Raw genomic sequence first — 19,023 nt, 5'->3', positions numbered from 1 at the left:
TTCCAACCACTAACATTCTGTAATTCTGTGATACTACTACAGTGACACCAAAATAACTAGGGGGGTTTGGCAGAGCAGAGAAAAAATTATATTTAAGAAAACATTTTAGTTTTAATAAAACCAGTAAGCCAGTTTCTTAAAGGTGGGAGAGTGAATTTTTGTAAAAGATTATCCAGCATGACAGCTCCTCTAACTCGCACATTCCAATGACATATCAAACCAATCCACGTTGCACTGAAACATTTCTGTGGCCAAGAAGCTTTCACTATTTCCAAGCTTTTTCCAAGATTATAGACAGTGGAAACCCCAAACCACCAAAGTCTCCATAAGACCACAAGAAAAAAAGGAAGAAAATACCACCAAATATCTTGTTCTCAATATTGAGGTGTGTTGGTAATGAAAAAAAAAAAAAAATCCAAATAACTTGCAAACAAAACCAGTATATCATCATTCTACACTATTAATTTGAGCTTGCTTAATATAGCCTAGTTACTAATTTCTTTATGAGAAATGAGAAAATAAGCAAAAAAAACCCCAAGCACTAAGCATTATGTAACCCAAGATGCACAAACCTTTCATCCTTGGACTGCTCAATATCTGATCTCAACATGGCTACCAGATTCTCTCCTTCTTGGTTTTCTCTGTCCCGCTGCTGAAGGAGTGTCTCCAGTTCAGAGTTGGTCTCCTCTATTTCATGGTTTAAAGACTCTACTCTCTTCTCCAGCTGTGGAAAACACAGTAATAATGCAACAAAGTCAATCATTTTGACCAAACTACAAACTTCTGCCCAATGATCTTACCTTTCATCACTTCACATATTCACACCATCATCTGCTGTTATGCAACTTTGCTTCTACAAGTACAAGAAATAAAGGACAGCAGAAAGACTAAAAATGAATGGTTATTTTTTTTTTAGTTCTCTTAATTTGATATTCATTTTGCTTCGGGGAGCTGCCTCACTTGCACTCAAACTCAGTGCACACAAGCAATGCAAAAAGCTTGTAAGAACTTCGCACCATACTTTAATTTGCTTTCATTGTTATTCATTGTCAGGCTTCAAAGACACAAAGCAACGTCTAGCATAAATTTTGACGTTGTAGCATAGAAATCTGAACAGCAACCTGATACAGTTATCATAAGTGCCAGCCAACTTTGCTTTACAAGCTCTGCTTGAAAACAAGTCTTTTCTCCTCATATTTGTAAGTTCAGATGACACCTCCCTCCCATTAAACCAACAAACAACCCCAACAAACCACATGTGTATATATATGACCACCCTGACCCTTGGATTTTGCTGCCGAACAGATAAGTCCTATTTTGTTAGCAACTTTGTCTCAAAAGTAAGCCAACAAATTAGTCAAAATATCTATTTTGGAAGAAACTTCAAGGAAAGAAATGCATTATACTCCCCTGCCAACCTTCTCACCTCTCAAAATCCTGCATGAAAAGCAGGAAACAATGCATCTACACTTCTCAGTGTAACTCCCAATTTTCCCACTCAACAAAGGCCTAACAGAACAATCCAATATACCACATTCACATATTAGTCAGAGCTTTCTGAACTGTGCAGAGAAACCAAGAATATTTCATTTTATCTTCTATTTTGAAAACTGAAACCTATTCTTTCAATAACTGAAAGAGAAATTGACATTTCTAAGCTTCCTAATTAGAACAGATACCTTTTTCAAGCTGTTCTTCTCCCTTTAAAGATTTCTGAGTAACATAGATTCAACTTAGATATTTGCTATACAGGAGGCATAACATTTTATTTTGTTTGGCAAACTAGTATTATCTTTGCCATTTCTGGATCCAAACTTCCGCTTTCCCTGCCTTACTTCCTTCAAACTATACCTGTTAGTCCAGCAAAAGCTACTAGAGCACTATTTTTTTCACAAAGAAAAATGTAAGAGATACAGATGGAATCAATGCACAGATGACCAAGGCAAACATGCAGCCTTCTCTTATAAAGCAGTGCTAATCTCCCTGAGAAATGACTGAAGATCAGTTTTCAAGTTGATGCCCATTTTCAGTTTCTATGCTACTGCTATAGCATCCCACCTAAGAGATGGAGCCCATCATACATTACACCTTGAAAACTAGTGATCACAAGAATTATCCACACAGTCCCTCATATTGAGAAAGTTGAGATCACTGTGCTAAAATACAGCCAGAAACTCTCATTTAAAATTTATTTTAAAATATTTTCCACGCACCTGGGTAATTATTGCCCCTTTTTCCTGCAGCTCGGCTGTTAACATCTCTTGCTCCTTTTGGTGAGCTGCTTGAGCTTTCTCCCTCTCTTGAATCAACATCTGCTCCTTGTCATGTAGTGATGCCTTTTTTTCAGCTTCAAATTCATCCTGCATAAGTCACATATGTCAATTTAGAGAAAGGAAAAAAAAAAACAAACCCCATAATTAATGCCAAAAAAACCTACAACCAAAAACCTCCCTCCCCCCCTTTTTTCTCCTTTAAATGTGCACTCCTTACCTCCCATTAACCATCAGTAACTTACACAGTTAACACCACCACATCACCAATCAAAAAAATTATGCCAAAACTTTAATTTAAAAATAGGTAAACAGATAAATGAACTATCTGAATGTGTTCACTGAGATGTGGATCATTTCACACTGCTGAGACAGCGATGAGGAACAAAGAACAGATGGACAGAAGCCACTTTCAGCAACAGCAGGCAGTACCACATGCACAGATAATAGAAGCTATTAAATTGGATCTCACCTCAGAGTGCCCTAACACACTCTAAAGGAAGGGATATTAGACAACCTCCACTTGTGCATTAGCAAATAAGGGAGGTGAAACCAAGTCCTGGGATCCCTTCCCAAGCAGGCAAAACCCCCTCAATTAGTAATTGCTCCTGCAACACCAGAATTGCAAAACAAGTCTTCTTGACTACAGTATAAAAATACCTCCTGCAATTTGATCTGTGAATGCCAATATACTCCAAGGAGATAGCTGGGTTTTTTTGATTGTTATGTCAAGAAAACAGTTTTTCCCCAGGGCATGAAATAATACCTCAAAGCAGAACTAGTCTCCTGAGCTGTCCTGGATCCTTTGTGGAAGACTCAGTCCTTACAGTGAGTAGACTCAAACAGCAGAATGCTTAGCAGTTAGCAAGATACAAATGACAGACACAAAAGAGTATGAGGACTTTCCTTGACCAATACAAGACATTTCTGAACAAAATGTTTGAACCAGCCTGCCTGTTCTCCTCAGAAGCAGTGCATCCACTAAAAGAGTGTGGCAGGTTGGAGAAAGGAACTCTGAATTAACTAAAATCTGCTAAAGGAGGCAAGGGAAAAGAAAACTAAGAAACTGGCTGACATGAAGAGCCATAAAGGAGCACGGGGAAAGCAGGCAGGAGAAGGCTTGTAAAAGCCTGTATCAGACCAGGACACAGCCCAGCCTGGCACTGCAAAGATATCCATTCAATCTCTGCTGGAACAAAACCAGACATCAAGTTAATGAGAAAAAAGGAACAAACCCACCAGAGACAGCCTGTACTAGCAGTAGAATGACCTCTGGCAAAATCTAAATGAGAAGAGAGGTTTCTAGTGTTCCAAATGCTAGCCAAAGCACCTAGGCAGCACAAGACGAAGAAGAGCAGGAATCACTTCTGGGATATGTGCGTAACAGTCAGTTTAGCCCCAGCTTCTGTGGACCAAAGGCTGGTTCAGCCAAGGACAGCAATATCAAGTACACCTCCAGCAGCTTTTCAGGATACACTTGTGTCCTTTGTTTCAAAAGGCAGTTGCACCATGCAGAGCTCAGAGTGACCAGGGCTCCACAGAGAGGCAGGAAACAGGAGAAACTTTCTGCATAACTGCAGCATTCAGTTCTAGGGGTTTGTGCAACTGTTAGGCAGCATCCCACCTCAAGCTGCAGCACTGAAGTGAACAGTAGTGATCTAAGGGAAATGCTAAAGAGAAGCAAATATGGAGATGGTACCTGATTTCATCTATGTTACTTGTGCTCAAAAAGTTGAGCTAATTAGGTGCTCAGCACAGTGATAACACTGAGATGAAAGTAAGCACTGCTCTGAGTGTGTCAGCAAGTTTCCGTGTCTCATTCTAACACAGGATGTGTCTTCTCCATTCATTTAATAGCTTGACATGTACTTGTCACCTAACCCATGAAGGCATTTTGCACAAGACTCTGAAGATGACAGGCAATCACCACATTGTACACCGTGGAGGAATTTCTGGGGGACAATGGACACAACTTTATCTCTTGGGGAGTGAACAATCCAGGCTATAGTGCCAAGGCATACGTGACAGAACAAGTGTAGAGTGTTCCTGAGGCGTCCTTGAAGGGCTAAAAGAAGGAACACGGGTGCTATTGTAACAGTTTTTGCTGATGCTCAACAGCATGATAAAAACTACAAAGCAGGGTAGAGACTTGGCCGAAGCAGTGCGCATGACATCCAGTTTGCTTGGAACGCGTGAACCAATGCTGAGTATACGTTAGGCACGTGGACAGCTTGAAACAGTGTATGAGCTGAGCTCTTCAGGCAAATAAAAGAGAACGATCATAACCACATCGGTGTACTGTCGTTACTTGGGGCACTTGCCATGAAGGTCCTTTCTACAACTGGGCCCCAAACAGGGACCCCAGACAACGAGACAGCGTGGAGAAGCCTGAATGCTGACGAACTCCGAGAGCTGCTCAGCACCTGGATGCAGTAAAACTCCACAGCGTCGCAGGGCTGCGACACCGGGAGCGCGGCGAAGAGATGGCGGAGGCGGGCACCAACTGAACGCGTCAGGGCCTGGCGTGTGGCGCTGCAGGGCAGCCCTTCCGCAGAGGTAAGGCCGCGATGGAGACAGACGCAGCAATCAGACTGCTTGCCAGTATACTCTCGAAGAGAGAGGAAGATGCGAGTGTGAAAGAATTAGAAGCCCTTATAAAGTGGGCACGAGAAAGAGGTCGGTGTGCTGACACGACCTCGTTATTTGGCCCAGCCTAGAAAAAATACAAAGCAAGGTAGAGACTTGGCAGAAGCAACATGCATGATATCCAATAAACAGTTTGCTTGGAACGGGTGAACAGTAGCTTTTAACCAATCCTGAGTATATGTGAGGCATGTGGACAGCTTGAAATAGTATATGAGCTGAGCTATTTGGGCAAATAAAAGAGAACGATCGTAACCACACTGGTGTACTGTCGTTACCCGGGTCACTCGCTGAGAAGGTCCTTTCTACAGTACCCAAGGCCAAACAAAGATAATTTTCAGGGATAAGCATCTTGAAGATGCTTATTAAGATGAAAGACTGGAACTCAAAATATGAACGAAAGGAAGCAAGAACTAAGAACAACTCAAAAAAAAAAAATCTTATGCATAAAGTGGTTACTTGTCATTACATGCTTTGTAAGAGCTTAGATAACACTGAACACACCGTTGCCATATATACAGAAGCACAGTAGACAAGGGATGACAGGCCAAGGGCACAGTCACTGCAGACATCAAGAAGAAAGTTTCAAATAACAAACTGAACATAAACGTATGCAAGGTATGTTGCTTAGAGAAAAGTTTCCACTTCTTTGTTTTGACAGACACCGCACCCAGTTCCGGATTTTAAGGCAAGGCTGCAGTAAACACCGTAACTGTTCACAGAACACTGCACTGTTTCCAACACTGCTTTTTTACCCCTCACGTTGTGAAGGAAGAGATCTAACTCAGACTGTCATTTGAGAACAAAAATGTATACCAGTTCTTTTTCAGCAATACTCACTACCAGTGCACACTCTGTAGTCCATTTTAATCAGATCCTACCTTCAGCTGTGCAATCTGCTGCTCAAGCAGTACCTCTGACTGACACTTCAGTAGCTCAATCTCTTCCTGGAACTGAAGCTGCTGCTTCAATTTTACATCCTCAAATTGAGCCAGAAGAGCTGTTCGCACAGTTTCTACTTCAGAGGCTGATGCAGAAGCATACATCTGCAGACAAGTAAGTAATATAAAGTATTTTAGCCATAGTGTTATAATTTAAAAAAAAAAAAAAAGAGCCAAAACCACCAAGCTCAACTAAATTCTTCAGAGTATTTTCACAACAGTTCTCTCCAATCCTCAAGGTCATACAGAGCTGCTACCTATCATGCTGTCTACAGAAAAAAAGCAAGTTGATAAAAACAGGTAAGAAGCAACAAGGCACTAGCTACCAAGTATCTCCTATACTCAAAGACCGTCAGGTCAGACTAACAAAGTACTCCCTACTTGCTCTTTCCAACTGACATTTACCCAAGAGACATTCAAAGAAATAAGGAAGAAAGAAGGGGAGAGAAAGACAGAGGAAATGCACTCTCCCTTTCTCTTGGTCAAATGGGATTAAACATTACACAGCTTACACAGAAATACAACAAGGTACATAAACAATAACAAAGGAAGGTTTGGGGGTTTTGGTTTTTTTGGGGGTTGGGTTTTTTCTTCCTTTCTATTGTTCTGAGAAGGGCTGAACATAATAATCATGAGAATTTCTCAGAAAACTAACAAAACTACTTTCCCAGGCAAGCTACTATTCCAAAAGTAAAGAGTTTGCAATGTACTCCAACCAGCTGCAAATCACTACCAGCTCTAAGGCCTGACAGTCCAAAAGAACACAGGGGATCTCCTCCTCAAACATAAATGGTTTTTTTGTGAGGTGCAACAGGTAATACAAAGGTGCACCAGTGATTAGAGACTTGGCATGCTATCCAGTTTTCAAATTCATAACTGAAAAAGCAAAAGTAAGTTACAATTTCATGTATGTTGGGGTTTTTTTTCATAGCTGGACAAAGCTCATTTTGTTTGTCAACTCTCCTAATACACACATGTAATACATAATACAGAGAAGTGAAAAGTCTTGATCATTTGTGGCTGCTTGCATCAACCAAAGTCTGATTGTAATAAATAGAAGATCCTATTTCATTTCCATGTTTAATGAAAACTTAGTGTAGATGACCAAATTTTTAGCCTTCAGTATAAAAGTAAACATCATCAAGCTTACACATACACGTTCCCAAAAAGAAGACACTGTAAAGCTTTAAGGGCAAATAGGAAGATCTCCAAACCTCCCTGAGAAAACCTATTTGGAAAAGTATTACTTAATATAATTTATCTAAGAAAAGAAGAAATCAGTGTTGTTCACTTATAAAAGCTTGAAGTGACCAGTTACTTTCCACAAATGGTTGTTGACCTGAATTACTACCTATTAGTTTTCTATCAAAATGACAGCTTTAAAACTTTGAATTAAACACATCAGGAACTCAAAAGAAAACAAGCCCACCCACTCCCCAATAAAGACAACATTGCAAACATGGATTTAAGTTTCAAAAATTCAGGCTCACAAAGATATATGAACACTCATGTGCTCTTAGATAAAGCAAGGCTTAAAAATGTTAACTGTCTCTGCTTATCTACTTGCACTACTAAAATAATCCAAAAACCATGTAGACATACAGCCTTACTTCTAAAGTAAATATAACTGAATTTACTTTATCATAAAGTATGAATTATTTTAGCTTTACGTATTAGCAACATTCTGACCTCTTGCTCATGTTCATGCTGTGCTTTTAGTTTCTCCAACTCTTTTTCCAGCTCCCTGGAGAATTCTTCCTTATGTTTCTTAATTTCTGTCTCATGAAGATCCTGAAGTTCTTGGAGTGCTTTCCTGTGTTTTTCCTCCATGTGCAATACTTCCTCACGTAATGCATCCAGGGCCAGACGTTTTTCCTCTTCCAGCAACCTCCTTTGATTTTGAAGAGCTGTGTTTATATCATCCTGTGTAAGCATTAATTTAACAAAAGAGGGAAGAGAAAAGTGCAAATATTTTTGTAACCCATTTGTGAAGCACGTGTACTGCTGTATCAAAGGTTTTAAACAGGAAAAATATTGCCTCAGTGACGAGTACACAAACCCATTTCAATGATTTAGAGTGTGTATATGTATATTTTTCCCATCCAGTAAATGTTTTGTAAATCCCCTACGTACTTCTCTATCCGTGACAGTGCTCCCCATCAGCACAATCTTCAGCTTTTTCTTTTTTAAAGTTCTTTACACTCAAGAACAATTAAATGCAGATTTAAGATTAGTAAGTTAAGATAGGACAGAAGAAAAATACTCATCTTTCCCCCTACAAGACCATCCTCTTAGCCTTTGTGGGAACAGAAACAACATATAATCATCAGCTTGGGAAGTAGGCATGGCAACAGACAAGTCTGCAAAACAGTACATCTCTCTGGAGGGCTCTGAAGTTTTAGCAGTGAGCTAAGCCTTATCATCTCTCTGACTTGGAAAAATCTTGGGATCATTTTTTACTCATCTCAACTTTAAAAGAGCTCAAACTTCTGCCCTATCAAGAGTAAAGCTATTAGACTTCTATTAAAGGCCCTAAGACAAGAACCACTCACCCACAACTTACTCCCAAAATCCCACCTAGGATCTCTAGAGACAGCTTTCTTGTATTCTTCCCCCTCAAGACTGTGCCACTAGGGAAGATCTTTAGATTCCTAGAGATGTAGCTTAATGTATAGAATGGCACCTTGTTCTAATTACTTTCGAAGAATTACATGGTAGCTCTATGAGGCAGAGAAGCTCTGAGCCACAGAATGGAAACACTCCACTCTGAGTTATGCTAAAAATATTTATCTTACTTGTACCTTTTCCACACAGGGAGATAGAAAACAGTCTGACCATCTGGGGGCAAGGGCAGGGGAAGGGAGTGACAGATGGACTTAACGTTCAGCTTTGGTCTCCTATTTCAGCTCAGAATATGGCCACACACAAATGTTAGCTCTGGCACAAAGAATGTTGTAGAAATACACCCCAAGAACAAGAGAAAAGGTGATCCTACACAATGTACTGTGAAATGTCACCTTCTATGCCAAGTTTTGCTTCTGACGCACCTTATGAGCTTCTTCTGTTTCAACAGCCATGGCTTTAAGGTTTTCCACATGAACAGTAGCTAGCTTGATTTTCAAATTATTTTGGGCAAGCTGAAGTTCTTCAGCATGCTTTATTTTCAACATCTCTATCTCATGAATCAAGCGTGCTTGATCTATTTTATCCTTTTCATGGAGCTGTTCTACATGCTGCAGCCGCAGCTTCTCAAGAACCTGACTGTGTTCATCTCTTATATTCTGAATTTCAGATATGTAGGATGACTCCAGGGAATCCAGATTTGATAAGTGTTTGGCCTCCAACTCATTGATTTGCGCCTGATGCTTCGCCTGTAGTTCAGCAACACAAGTTTCAAGCTGAATCTGCTGTTTACTTTCTAGTGTAGATTTAAGTGTCTCAATTTCAGCTTGGTGCTTTGTCTGAAACTCGGTTGTAAGAGACAAAATTTGCTGCTTATGCTTCTCCTGTAACTGCTGACTTTGGAGTTCCAGCTCATCGTCATGTTTATTTTTCAGCTCTTGAAGAAGAATCTCTTGCTCAGTTGTGAATTTCTTAGTCACAGCTTTGTGTTCTTCTATAAACCTGTGTTATTTCCAGGAAAGTTAAGAGAATATCGTCAAAAAGGTACTGTTGTTTTTAAGTAATTGAAATAATAAATAAAAATGAAAGAAAAATAAGTAGGCCTTAGCCTCCACAAATTTTACTTTTTTTTCCAAATACAGAACTAACTGAAAGCAAACCACAATGATGATTTCATAGCCACAGAAAGGTTTATGCAATGTCACCGGGTAGTACCTGGTTGTTACTAGGTAAGACTGGCACTGCATGAAATTACTAATACAGAGCAATACACAAACAGAGTTCACTGCCTCTCTGAGAAAATATTGCCATATGAGAGCACCTAGGACATAGTACATACACAGTCTGCATTTCAAATGTGTTGTCTGCAAGCAAGTGAATCATCATAAGAAACATCTCTAAAAACACTTGGTTAAGACTGAGACATAAAACTACTGTGGAAGTACATGTGGAATACCTGGGGGGCTCATCCAAACCCAGCTCTCCTAAAGCCTGATGAATAAGATTTAGTATCTGTAGTGTTGCAATTTACCATAATAATAAAGTATAGTATTTTTGGACACAGACAGCAATAATTAAAAAGTGGTTATTTAAAGGCTAGGTTCCTGCCTTCAGTGTTTTTTCACTGTAATAATTTCCTCAATGTTGTTCTGTAAGTGTATGTTTAGGGAGGAAAGAAGGGATAAATTTGAAGCAATGCATGTAAATACAAGCATGTAGTAGTTCAAGTATTTCCTTTAATACACTTAAAACAACGTAGATAGGAAGGGGAGGGAAAATCAAGCAACTACAACTTTCATGTCTAACAAGAATTGAAGGATACCATATGCAGTCCATTAACCTCTGTGTTCAGTTGTTAACACAAGCTTCCTTCACCAAGGAAAACTTATTCAAATTCATTCACTTGAAAACACTTGAAAAAATTCAGAGAATTTTTCCACTTACCTGTCTTGTAACAGTTCCCCTCCTCTCAGGCCTGTATATCATTTTCAGCTGTGTGTTGTACTCTTTAACCCGAACAGTCAGAACCTGACTACATTTCATTTTATTTGCTACACTAGATTAAATGCATATACATGAAGCAAAATTCCATAGTGAACTGTAACGGAGAGCATTACTGTTCCTTGGAAGAATATGCTTTACACGTGTAGATTAGCTGGTGTCATCAAGTGACAAACCTACACGGCTGCCACTCAAATTTAAAATACGAAAAAGCAACAGTAAGAATGACTGAACTGGTAAGTGAAAGTGCTCAAATACTCAGGACTTACTTGCTTTGTGCTTCCATAAGTTTCAGTGCACATTCTTCCTTCAGACAAACTGTGACCTTTTCCATTTCTTTTTCCATGAGAGCTTTGGCTGCCTGCAGGTCAGCATCATATTGCTCCTGAGATTTCTGCATAGTCTGTGCACTTGCAAGGCTGTCCTCTAGCTGCTGTAAGTTGTTCTGCTGCTCTTTTACCAGCTTCTCCAATTCTAGAATTTTGGCAGCTTGGTGATCATGAAGTTGATTCATTTCAGCCTCTCGACGTTCAAACTCTTTTTGTAAATTCTGCTTCTCACATTCTGCTTTATTTTGCAATTCTATACGCAGCGACGATAACGTCTCTTCTGCTTGGATTCTCTGGTCCTCAATTTCACATTTCCATTTCTTCTCTTTTTCTTTGTACATAGCCTCTATTTTCTGAACTTCTTCTCTGGCTTCCCTTAGTTGATTCTTGTGATCCTCAGCAATTTTGTATTCTATCTGTGAACATAGTTATTAAAAAAAATGCATAAAATACCAAAACTAAACTAAAGTGTGTGAAGTGAACATTCTCAGGCATTTAAGGTTTTGGAGAGATTAAATTCTTGCAGTGGAGGCACCCCACGGAAGAAAACCAAGGCTGGACTGTCAATTTACAGGTACTTGAATTCAAAGCATTATTAAAAATTAACTGAAGTAAGAAGGAAAAACAATTAGGGCAAAATTCTGTAACTAATATAGTACGCAATGTTGTTTTCTCTCGGGGCTGCACATTTCAGGAGTTCAATTTATAAAGGTATGGGCACCTCAAGTATAGTGGTCATTATCAAAAATCCCTTTCAAACCTCCCCTCTGCTTATACATCCCAGTGGTATTTTATATGCAGTGTCCAAGTCCATGACAAGGACAATTCTTGTACGTAGCATAAAAGCAACATAAAAAGCTCATAGCACAAGAACAGAAGCCAAAGCACAAAATGATTTCTCATTAATAAAAGGCAGAAAAAGACTCTAAAATACACTGAGAGTAAGCAAACAAGAGGTCACAGAGGACAATCAGTACACTCTTCAGTATTTCCTTGGAGGGTTTGTTTTGAAGAAATATTGAAGCTTTCTTTATGTTATAACCTAAGTGAAGAGACAGAAAAGAAAGGCAGAACACCCAGATTTTGATTAACACACAATCCATGAAAACTTCTGTGGAAGGCACACAACTGAGGAAATTCAGAGGAGGTTCATTGCGTTTCTGAGAGCGAGAGACCAGAAGGCAAACAAAGGATGTATTTGCAAAGGATCAGCATGTGGGACAGGCTCATTTCAAACGCTGTACTCTGTGTACGCTTATCTTCTACTAAGCCAACAGTGCCACAAATTGCAGGGGGCAGGAGTAAGGTGTGGTACTAAAAGCTTCACTACTGGAAGCTTCAGCTGAGTCTCCATGTTATCTGCACTCTACATGTTTTCTCTGTCCTCCCCCATACGTTTTTAAGTCTGGAAAAGAATACACACACTCTCTAAAAAGGGAGGAAAGGGAGACTTAAGAAGAGCTTCATCCATCTAATTCTCAAACATTCACACATTGGAACAAATTAGGTAATAAATTAACTTCCAATATGAGTTTATCCTTAGATGGGACAGCTAATTTAAGAGGTAAGAGGAAAGGTGCTAGGTAAGATTCTCTCAACTCTTAGGACTTGGATAGTGAAGGTGTAACAGCTACACCAAAGCAGAAATCTTTGTCCGATTCTCTCTTCTTCCCACAAAAAACTGTCTGAAAAATTATTGCTGGTTATTTGCTTCAAAAGACAGTCCTACTAAAATTCAGAATTTCTTAGAGGCATCCTGTTCAGCAGAGGGGCTTTTTCACTCTGCCACAGTGCTTTCTGCTGAAGCCTCCATTACCACATGACACGTCCCCGTACACAAGTGTGCCCTGCAGGGAGGTGGTCAGGACAAAGGCCTTTTGTGTGTGCCTATATTGGTGTGGCATACGTACGCTTGACCCACAGCAGTGTAACAGGTGGGCTACATCAATCCTTGAACCACCTGCCCTCCCACACCATCTGTGCTCTTAGAGAAAAGTTCACATGCAAAGAAACTAAGTATTTAACACTAAAGAGCTCTGAACTTATTCTGATATTTGTGTGTATACATGCAAGTCCATTTAAAGCTGAAGCTGCCTACACTGAACAGAGATGTTTAAAGGTAAGTGCTGCTTCTATCTCCTCTGGCCTTCCCAACATATCTAAGCTTGCTCAACTTTATACAAGGCAGTACTCTAATATGAATTACCTTTTGCATTTCCTCTTTCAAATGCTTTTCATTCTGCACAGAGGAGTCTTTTTGTTTAGTAATCTCATCCTTTAAGTGCTCTATTTCTTCTGAAAGCTCTGCAATATGCCGTTTCTCAGACTGGAGGAGGGAGAGCTTAGCTTTGTGCTCTTCCTCCAGCACAGACGCTCGCTCAGCCACCTCCATTTCAACTTGACGCGCTGCATCTTGAGCACTCTGTAGGTGCAGTTTGGTGATTTCTGAAAATACAAATTAAAACAGAAAAGAAAAAACCCCACACAATAAAATGGCATTCTGGAATTTATTTCAACAAGCCCTATTGATGCACAGAAATAAAGCTGAACATTGTCAGCTGTGCAGATTCGGTAGTCATACTAACTACAGACTAACAAGAATTCCTTATCAGGATGATTTTGTACTCGTTCTGCTTTATCATCACCTTTGAAACATACCAGTATCAACAAACACACTGAATAATGGGGAGAGATCATGAAAAGCTGTGGCAGGACCTCACTCCTATGAGCAATAGCCACAGGAGCTGACTTTTTGTGAAGTATAATGGCAGATTTATTGGAATTTTATGTCCTCTATTGCACACACTATTTACATAAAGGCATCTCCCCGAGATGCAGATAGAACAAAACTAAACATTTTAATTTAAGCAGTTTTGATATACTGCCTGGTATTAAACAGAAATAAATAATTGAAGATAAGAAATATATCTGCAAATGAAAAAAGTTTTACTGATTCTTCTAACCAACATAAAACTGAATATAGTTACAGCCATGTGTTGTTATACAGCTAACTGTAAATTATGGATTACAATTTCAAATGTTTGCGTACCATACTGTGTTCCCAGGAAGAAGCTGCAGATACAAGAGCTGCAATGATCTTCTACCTGCACCTCAACAATATATGCATTTCATACTGAACCAGTACAAGGCATTATATTTCTATACATTAAAACTCCAAGACAAGCAGGAAATGTTAAGAAATTATACAAACCCATGACTGCATAGGAAGTCTTATTAAATTTAGCCTTAAAAGGAACTTTAACCTCCAGCAAAAAACACCTATTACAAATTCTGCTATCATAAATACGTTTATGGAGAGGAAAAAGAAATATAAATGTTAAATGAGCAGAGCACTTTCAAACTCACAAAAGGAACACAAGAGGTGAAAGAGGTATGGAACATAGAACAGAAGAGGGTCTGCTCTATGGAACAGACTGGGAACTAGCCTATTTCATGCAAATACAAGAGAGGTATAACATAGCTGACAGACAACACTAAGACATTTTCAAATAAATATTAATTCAGGAATTGACAGTGCCCTTCTAGGCATCAAGAATGAAAACCTGATCAACTCCTTTTTGCAACTACTTCACAGCTGTAGTAGAATTTGCTACCAGAACATCCTTAGGCCACCCACATCTCTGGAAGTTCAACTCAACATACCAATAAAAGTCAAAAAACAAAGTACTTGATGCCAGGAATTAACATATTTTAAAGTGTTCCCTATAGTTTAGGGTAAACTAATAACAAACTTCTTCAGATAGGCCTAGTCAAAGAAAAATATAAGCCACAAATGAATCTTACCATTTTGCTTCCCTGTCAGATCATCTTACCTTTTATATGTTCTTCTGAAAGTTGGGCACGTAGCTGCTCAAGTTCTAAACAATGTTTTCTTTTAATTTCCTCAATTTCTGTTATATATTTTTCTGACAAATCCATCGTCATTTTCATTAGGTCCTTCTTATATTGAAGTGTAAGGGAAGATCTTAAGGAATCTAATTCATGTCTGTGCTGTTCTTTAAGTTCTACCTGCAAACAGGCAAGTTCTTCCTAAGTAAGAAATAAGTTAGTCATCTTCAGCTTTGTAGAAACCATGTTGAGAATCTTTCCATGAGAGCACCACAGAAATGGCACTACAAAGCACCTGTTTGACACATACATCTCACTTCCAAAAACCTACTGGTCTTGCTGTTTCTGCCACTGTCTGCTACTAGAGTTGCAAAGCCCCTCCAGACAGATTCGTTTTTGCAACTATGCCACAAAGCAGATCTGAGTTTCAGGAGCTGTTTGAAAGTATAATAGAGGAAGAAGTCCCACATGCATCTGGCTGGAGAAACTACTACCAACAATGAAGAGACCTTGTCCACCCACACCACAGAACTTAGAAGTAATGATCTATGACTACAGTTTCATACTTAGCTAGGTAACATAGCAGGAAGTAAAAAGGCATGATGTATACATTTCTCATAACTCACATGGGTTCTGGTGTGATTTACTAATAGAATTGAGCTCACACTGTGCTGGGTATGTCTTGTCTGCTTGCCATTCCCTCACAAAAAAAGGTATTAGTTTTTATAATTTAATAAATAAAAATCTAAAGCCAAATAAAAGGAAAATTCTTTTTTGAGACTCTTAGTTACCTTCAAGTAAGCTGAGCAAAGAAGTGAAGAACCTTAATTACGAAAAAGGTACATGAAAATGGGTGCATAAATTGAAGAGGAACCAAATTAGCATATCCACTTGAAGAGAACAGACAATTATTACAGAAACTATAGAGAAGAGAAAGACCATGAATTCTCCACTTGTGTGGAAGAGCTTTGATAAGTTCTTTACTAGGCATGGGATAACCTAAACTGAGGACACAAGGTTACAGAACAGTATTTTGTCTGTACTGCTAGTCCAAGAACTATTTAAAGTTGATAATTTGCAATATACTTATCAAAACCAAGGCTTAATAAATGTCTCAAATTTACTCACTCTTTGCTAAGAGCTCAGACATCAAATTTCAAAGAGGTCATGTAACAAACAGAAGAACATTAATATATGAAAAATCCTACCTGATGCTGTTCCAGCTGTTGATTTAGCTGACCAAGTGTATTCCTTCTCCCCTTCTCAGCAGCCTCTTCAAAAACTGCGGCAGGATTTTCCAAACTGAGGAAAGCATTTTAAAGTTTAAGACTGTAACACATATCACAAGTTAAATGAACTTGCAAGACTTATGATGTAGTACTGAAAGCAGGCACAGAGCAACATCAGCAGCAGCTCAGGACTGTGCACTCATGACTTCCATCGCTGGGTTTCTAACTACAGACCACCTAATGCTCAATCCCAATATATTTAGAGGCTAACATCTTTTATTAAAAAAAAAATAAAATAAAAAATGGAAGCATACTGTCATAACATGAAATGAAAAAGAATAGATCACCTGATGTCCCCTGCTTGATCTTGACTCACATCCAACTCTGACAGTGAGTAGTCCTTCAGATCTTGTAGTCTCTGGTGCAGCAAAGTCAATTCTTCTCTGTAGTTTTCTTCAGCCACAATTAACTTATTTTCAAAATAAAGTCTCAGTTGTTCCAATTCAGTTTCATGCTCAATTTTTCTCTGCTGACGCTGCTGTTCAAATTCTTGTTTCAAATGCTCTATTTCCTCCACCCGTGATGCACGAGCCAGGAGCTGCTCTTTCAGCTCTGGAACAGAAGCAAAGCCAACACAAGTACTCAGACACATATCTTTAGGCCAAGTAATTCTGTTAAGACCAGTCATATTTTAGTTAAGATAGCAGTAAAATATTATCCCACAAGCTACAAGAGAAATTAACTTTTGAAAGACACTGTTTCCTCAAAAGACAGTAAAGCCATATTTTCCATTTAGACTATGTTCAAAGAAGCCATCCTCATAACAAGAATCCAAACTACCAGCAGACTGCTAGTGCTCCTCATTTCCTTGAGCTTCAGGTCTGGGTTAGTAACATGCAGAGTCGTGCAATATATATTAATCTTCACATCTGATTGTTATAGCAACCAGAAGCAATAATTTAGTGAAGAACACAATTTGCACCAGTGAAAACTATCCAACAAATCAAACTAACTTTTAGCACAAACTGCAGGGAAAAAAAAATCATAAGAAAGAAAATAAAATCAATTCTGGATTACTTTAGTGATGGCTTGGCTATCCCTCATTAGCTCAAGCAGAAGCTAAATTCATTGAACTAAAATAAAACATCCCATGGCGGCGGGGGGAGGGGGGAAATCAGTAGAAAAGAGCAATCAAGGGTAGTTCAGCAAGTTACCCTCTGTTCAAGGAGTGAGGACAAGGACAAACATCACAGTGTATTAATGAAATTTTAGAGAGCTTTATTCCACATCTTCTTTATTAAAGAAGCAATAACATATCAGGAAGTTAAAAGAGTTAAAAAAAAAAAGGACAAAGACTACGAAAGGCAGTTTAAAAAAAAAAGTTTCCCACATGGATCAATTTCCCAGATAACTTAATGTAGCTGAATTCCTACAGAATCAGCTGAAGATGGAACTGCATTTCAAGAAGAAAGAACTTTGAGAAAAGCAGCTGCTTATGTTATAAAAGAAGAGAAGCAGCAACACAGCTGATTGTCACAGTGTGTAGCACCAGAAAACGCATGCTTGGCATGGAACATTCTCACAATGAACATGCAAACAGGAAGAGTAAGACAAGTACGCTCAAACTTGCTTCCAAAGGAAGCAGCTGCCAGGCACAGGGACAGAGGAATCATGTGACAAGCAGGGACTAGTAACACCATCAATGGGGTAGGAAAGCAAAGTCCAATCTGGCACAGGATAAATTTTGCCCAACTGGCAAAGTCTGGCAGTGCAAAATTAACCCAGAAAAGTGTTAAATAGTTTTCATTGGGCATGTATTTCTTATATTAGGGCAGAAATCGCATCAGCCAGCTGCTATCTTTTGAATCCACAACCATGAGTGTCTTCAAATCAATCCAAATGCATTGTCAAATGATCACCCAAGTGAAGAAATGCAGAGTAAAACAAAACACCCATTTAAAATGTCACACAACACAGATGTCCTCACCTGGACCATGGGCTTGCATTCTGGTCTCACCATCTCAAACAAGATGAAAAAAACAAAGGGTCCAAAGAATGTGAATGTGAGTGATTAGAAATATGGAAAGACATTTGAAAGGTTAATAAAGGTTAGGGCTACAGAGAGGAAATAGCCATTTACAGTATTTGCTGAAATTCTTATCTGCTAAAATTCTGTAATACCAAAACAGAAATCTGAAGAGAACAATGTAGAGTCTCAATAGATTATTTATTTATTTAATGACCAAAAAAACCCCAACTGACAACCAGCCATACTCACAAAACCCTATTATACTTGAAAAGCTATTTACATTTGTATTATACAGGAAATCTGGCATTGCATTTGAAGCCTATTATATCTCCTTTTAGCTATCCCTGCAGAATTAAAGGCCACCACCAAATATATGTTACATTCTCAATACAAGGTGGACAAACAGTCAAGGTTAACATCATGGTCTCAAGCATTTTCATTTTTCCAAAGTTGTTTCTTCCTTACACTATACATCTGTTTGCACACATATCTGAGATATGTTCCACTTCATTTCAACCAAAAGCCTGTCATCTCCAATTGCTACACTGTAAAGCTGGTTTAAAACACTGAAATCTTGAAACAGAAATGTAAAGTGTACCACGTCAGATTTTGGGTAGCCATTTTCTCCCAAGCTTTAAAACTTTTTTGTTAAGTTTAATGCAGATAAACATATGACTAATTAAAAGAACAGAAAACCCCACCAAACCAAAAGACCTACCCTAGCACTGTTCTATTTTTTCCTTTTAGATAGGTTTAGGAGACTTTTTTTTTAAACAGAAGCATCATTATGGGAAAAAGAGGTTATTTTTAGCCTTATAGTAAAACATTATCAACCAAGGCCAGCTTGGTGAGGTGGGCTTTAAACTGAAGGACTTGGGGGGCAAGGTCCAATATGGCACTGCTGACACTATTGCATCCAACTAGGGAATAGGGCAGGCCAATCAGACCAGTGACAAATGTTCCTTAGCTGCATCCTAAGAGGAGAGCCAGAAGGCCAACCACCACCCTCAAGGGTGGGTATGGCTATGCTGCATCCTCTTGCAAGCCTTCAGACAAACCATCTTGCTTGATACACAAATCCATGGGGCCAGATGGGATACACCCAAGGGG

The 19,023-nt window shown here is 39.0% G+C and overlaps 1 protein-coding gene across 1 annotated transcript in view; it reads right to left on the bottom strand.

Annotated features, from left to right (window-relative positions):
* Positions 1-572: 572 nt before the first annotated feature.
* The window catches only part of LOC103778321 (golgin subfamily A member 4-like), a gene marked incomplete at both ends in the record, with an annotated part of 38,241 nt that continues 19,790 nt past the window's right edge, over positions 573-19,023 (bottom strand). Inside the window, 11 exons of the mRNA XM_008945903.1 lie at positions 573-724; positions 2,214-2,360; positions 5,795-5,959; positions 7,544-7,777; positions 8,902-9,478; positions 10,747-11,222; positions 13,013-13,251; positions 14,640-14,856; positions 15,864-15,957; positions 16,232-16,496; positions 17,872-17,904. Of these exons, the coding sequence (XP_008944151.1) occupies positions 573-724; positions 2,214-2,360; positions 5,795-5,959; positions 7,544-7,777; positions 8,902-9,478; positions 10,747-11,222; positions 13,013-13,251; positions 14,640-14,856; positions 15,864-15,957; positions 16,232-16,496; positions 17,872-17,904 (2,599 nt within the window). The remainder of the gene's footprint in view (positions 725-2,213; positions 2,361-5,794; positions 5,960-7,543; positions 7,778-8,901; positions 9,479-10,746; positions 11,223-13,012; positions 13,252-14,639; positions 14,857-15,863; positions 15,958-16,231; positions 16,497-17,871; positions 17,905-19,023) is intronic.

Source organism: Merops nubicus, unplaced genomic scaffold (genome assembly GCF_000691845.1).
Source record: "Merops nubicus isolate BGI_N331 unplaced genomic scaffold, ASM69184v1 scaffold4548, whole genome shotgun sequence".
Classification (NCBI taxonomy): Eukaryota; Metazoa; Chordata; class Aves; order Coraciiformes; family Meropidae; genus Merops; species Merops nubicus.
The sequence above is the reverse complement of the archived record's forward strand: the minus strand, read 5'-3'. Positions and strand labels throughout refer to the sequence as shown.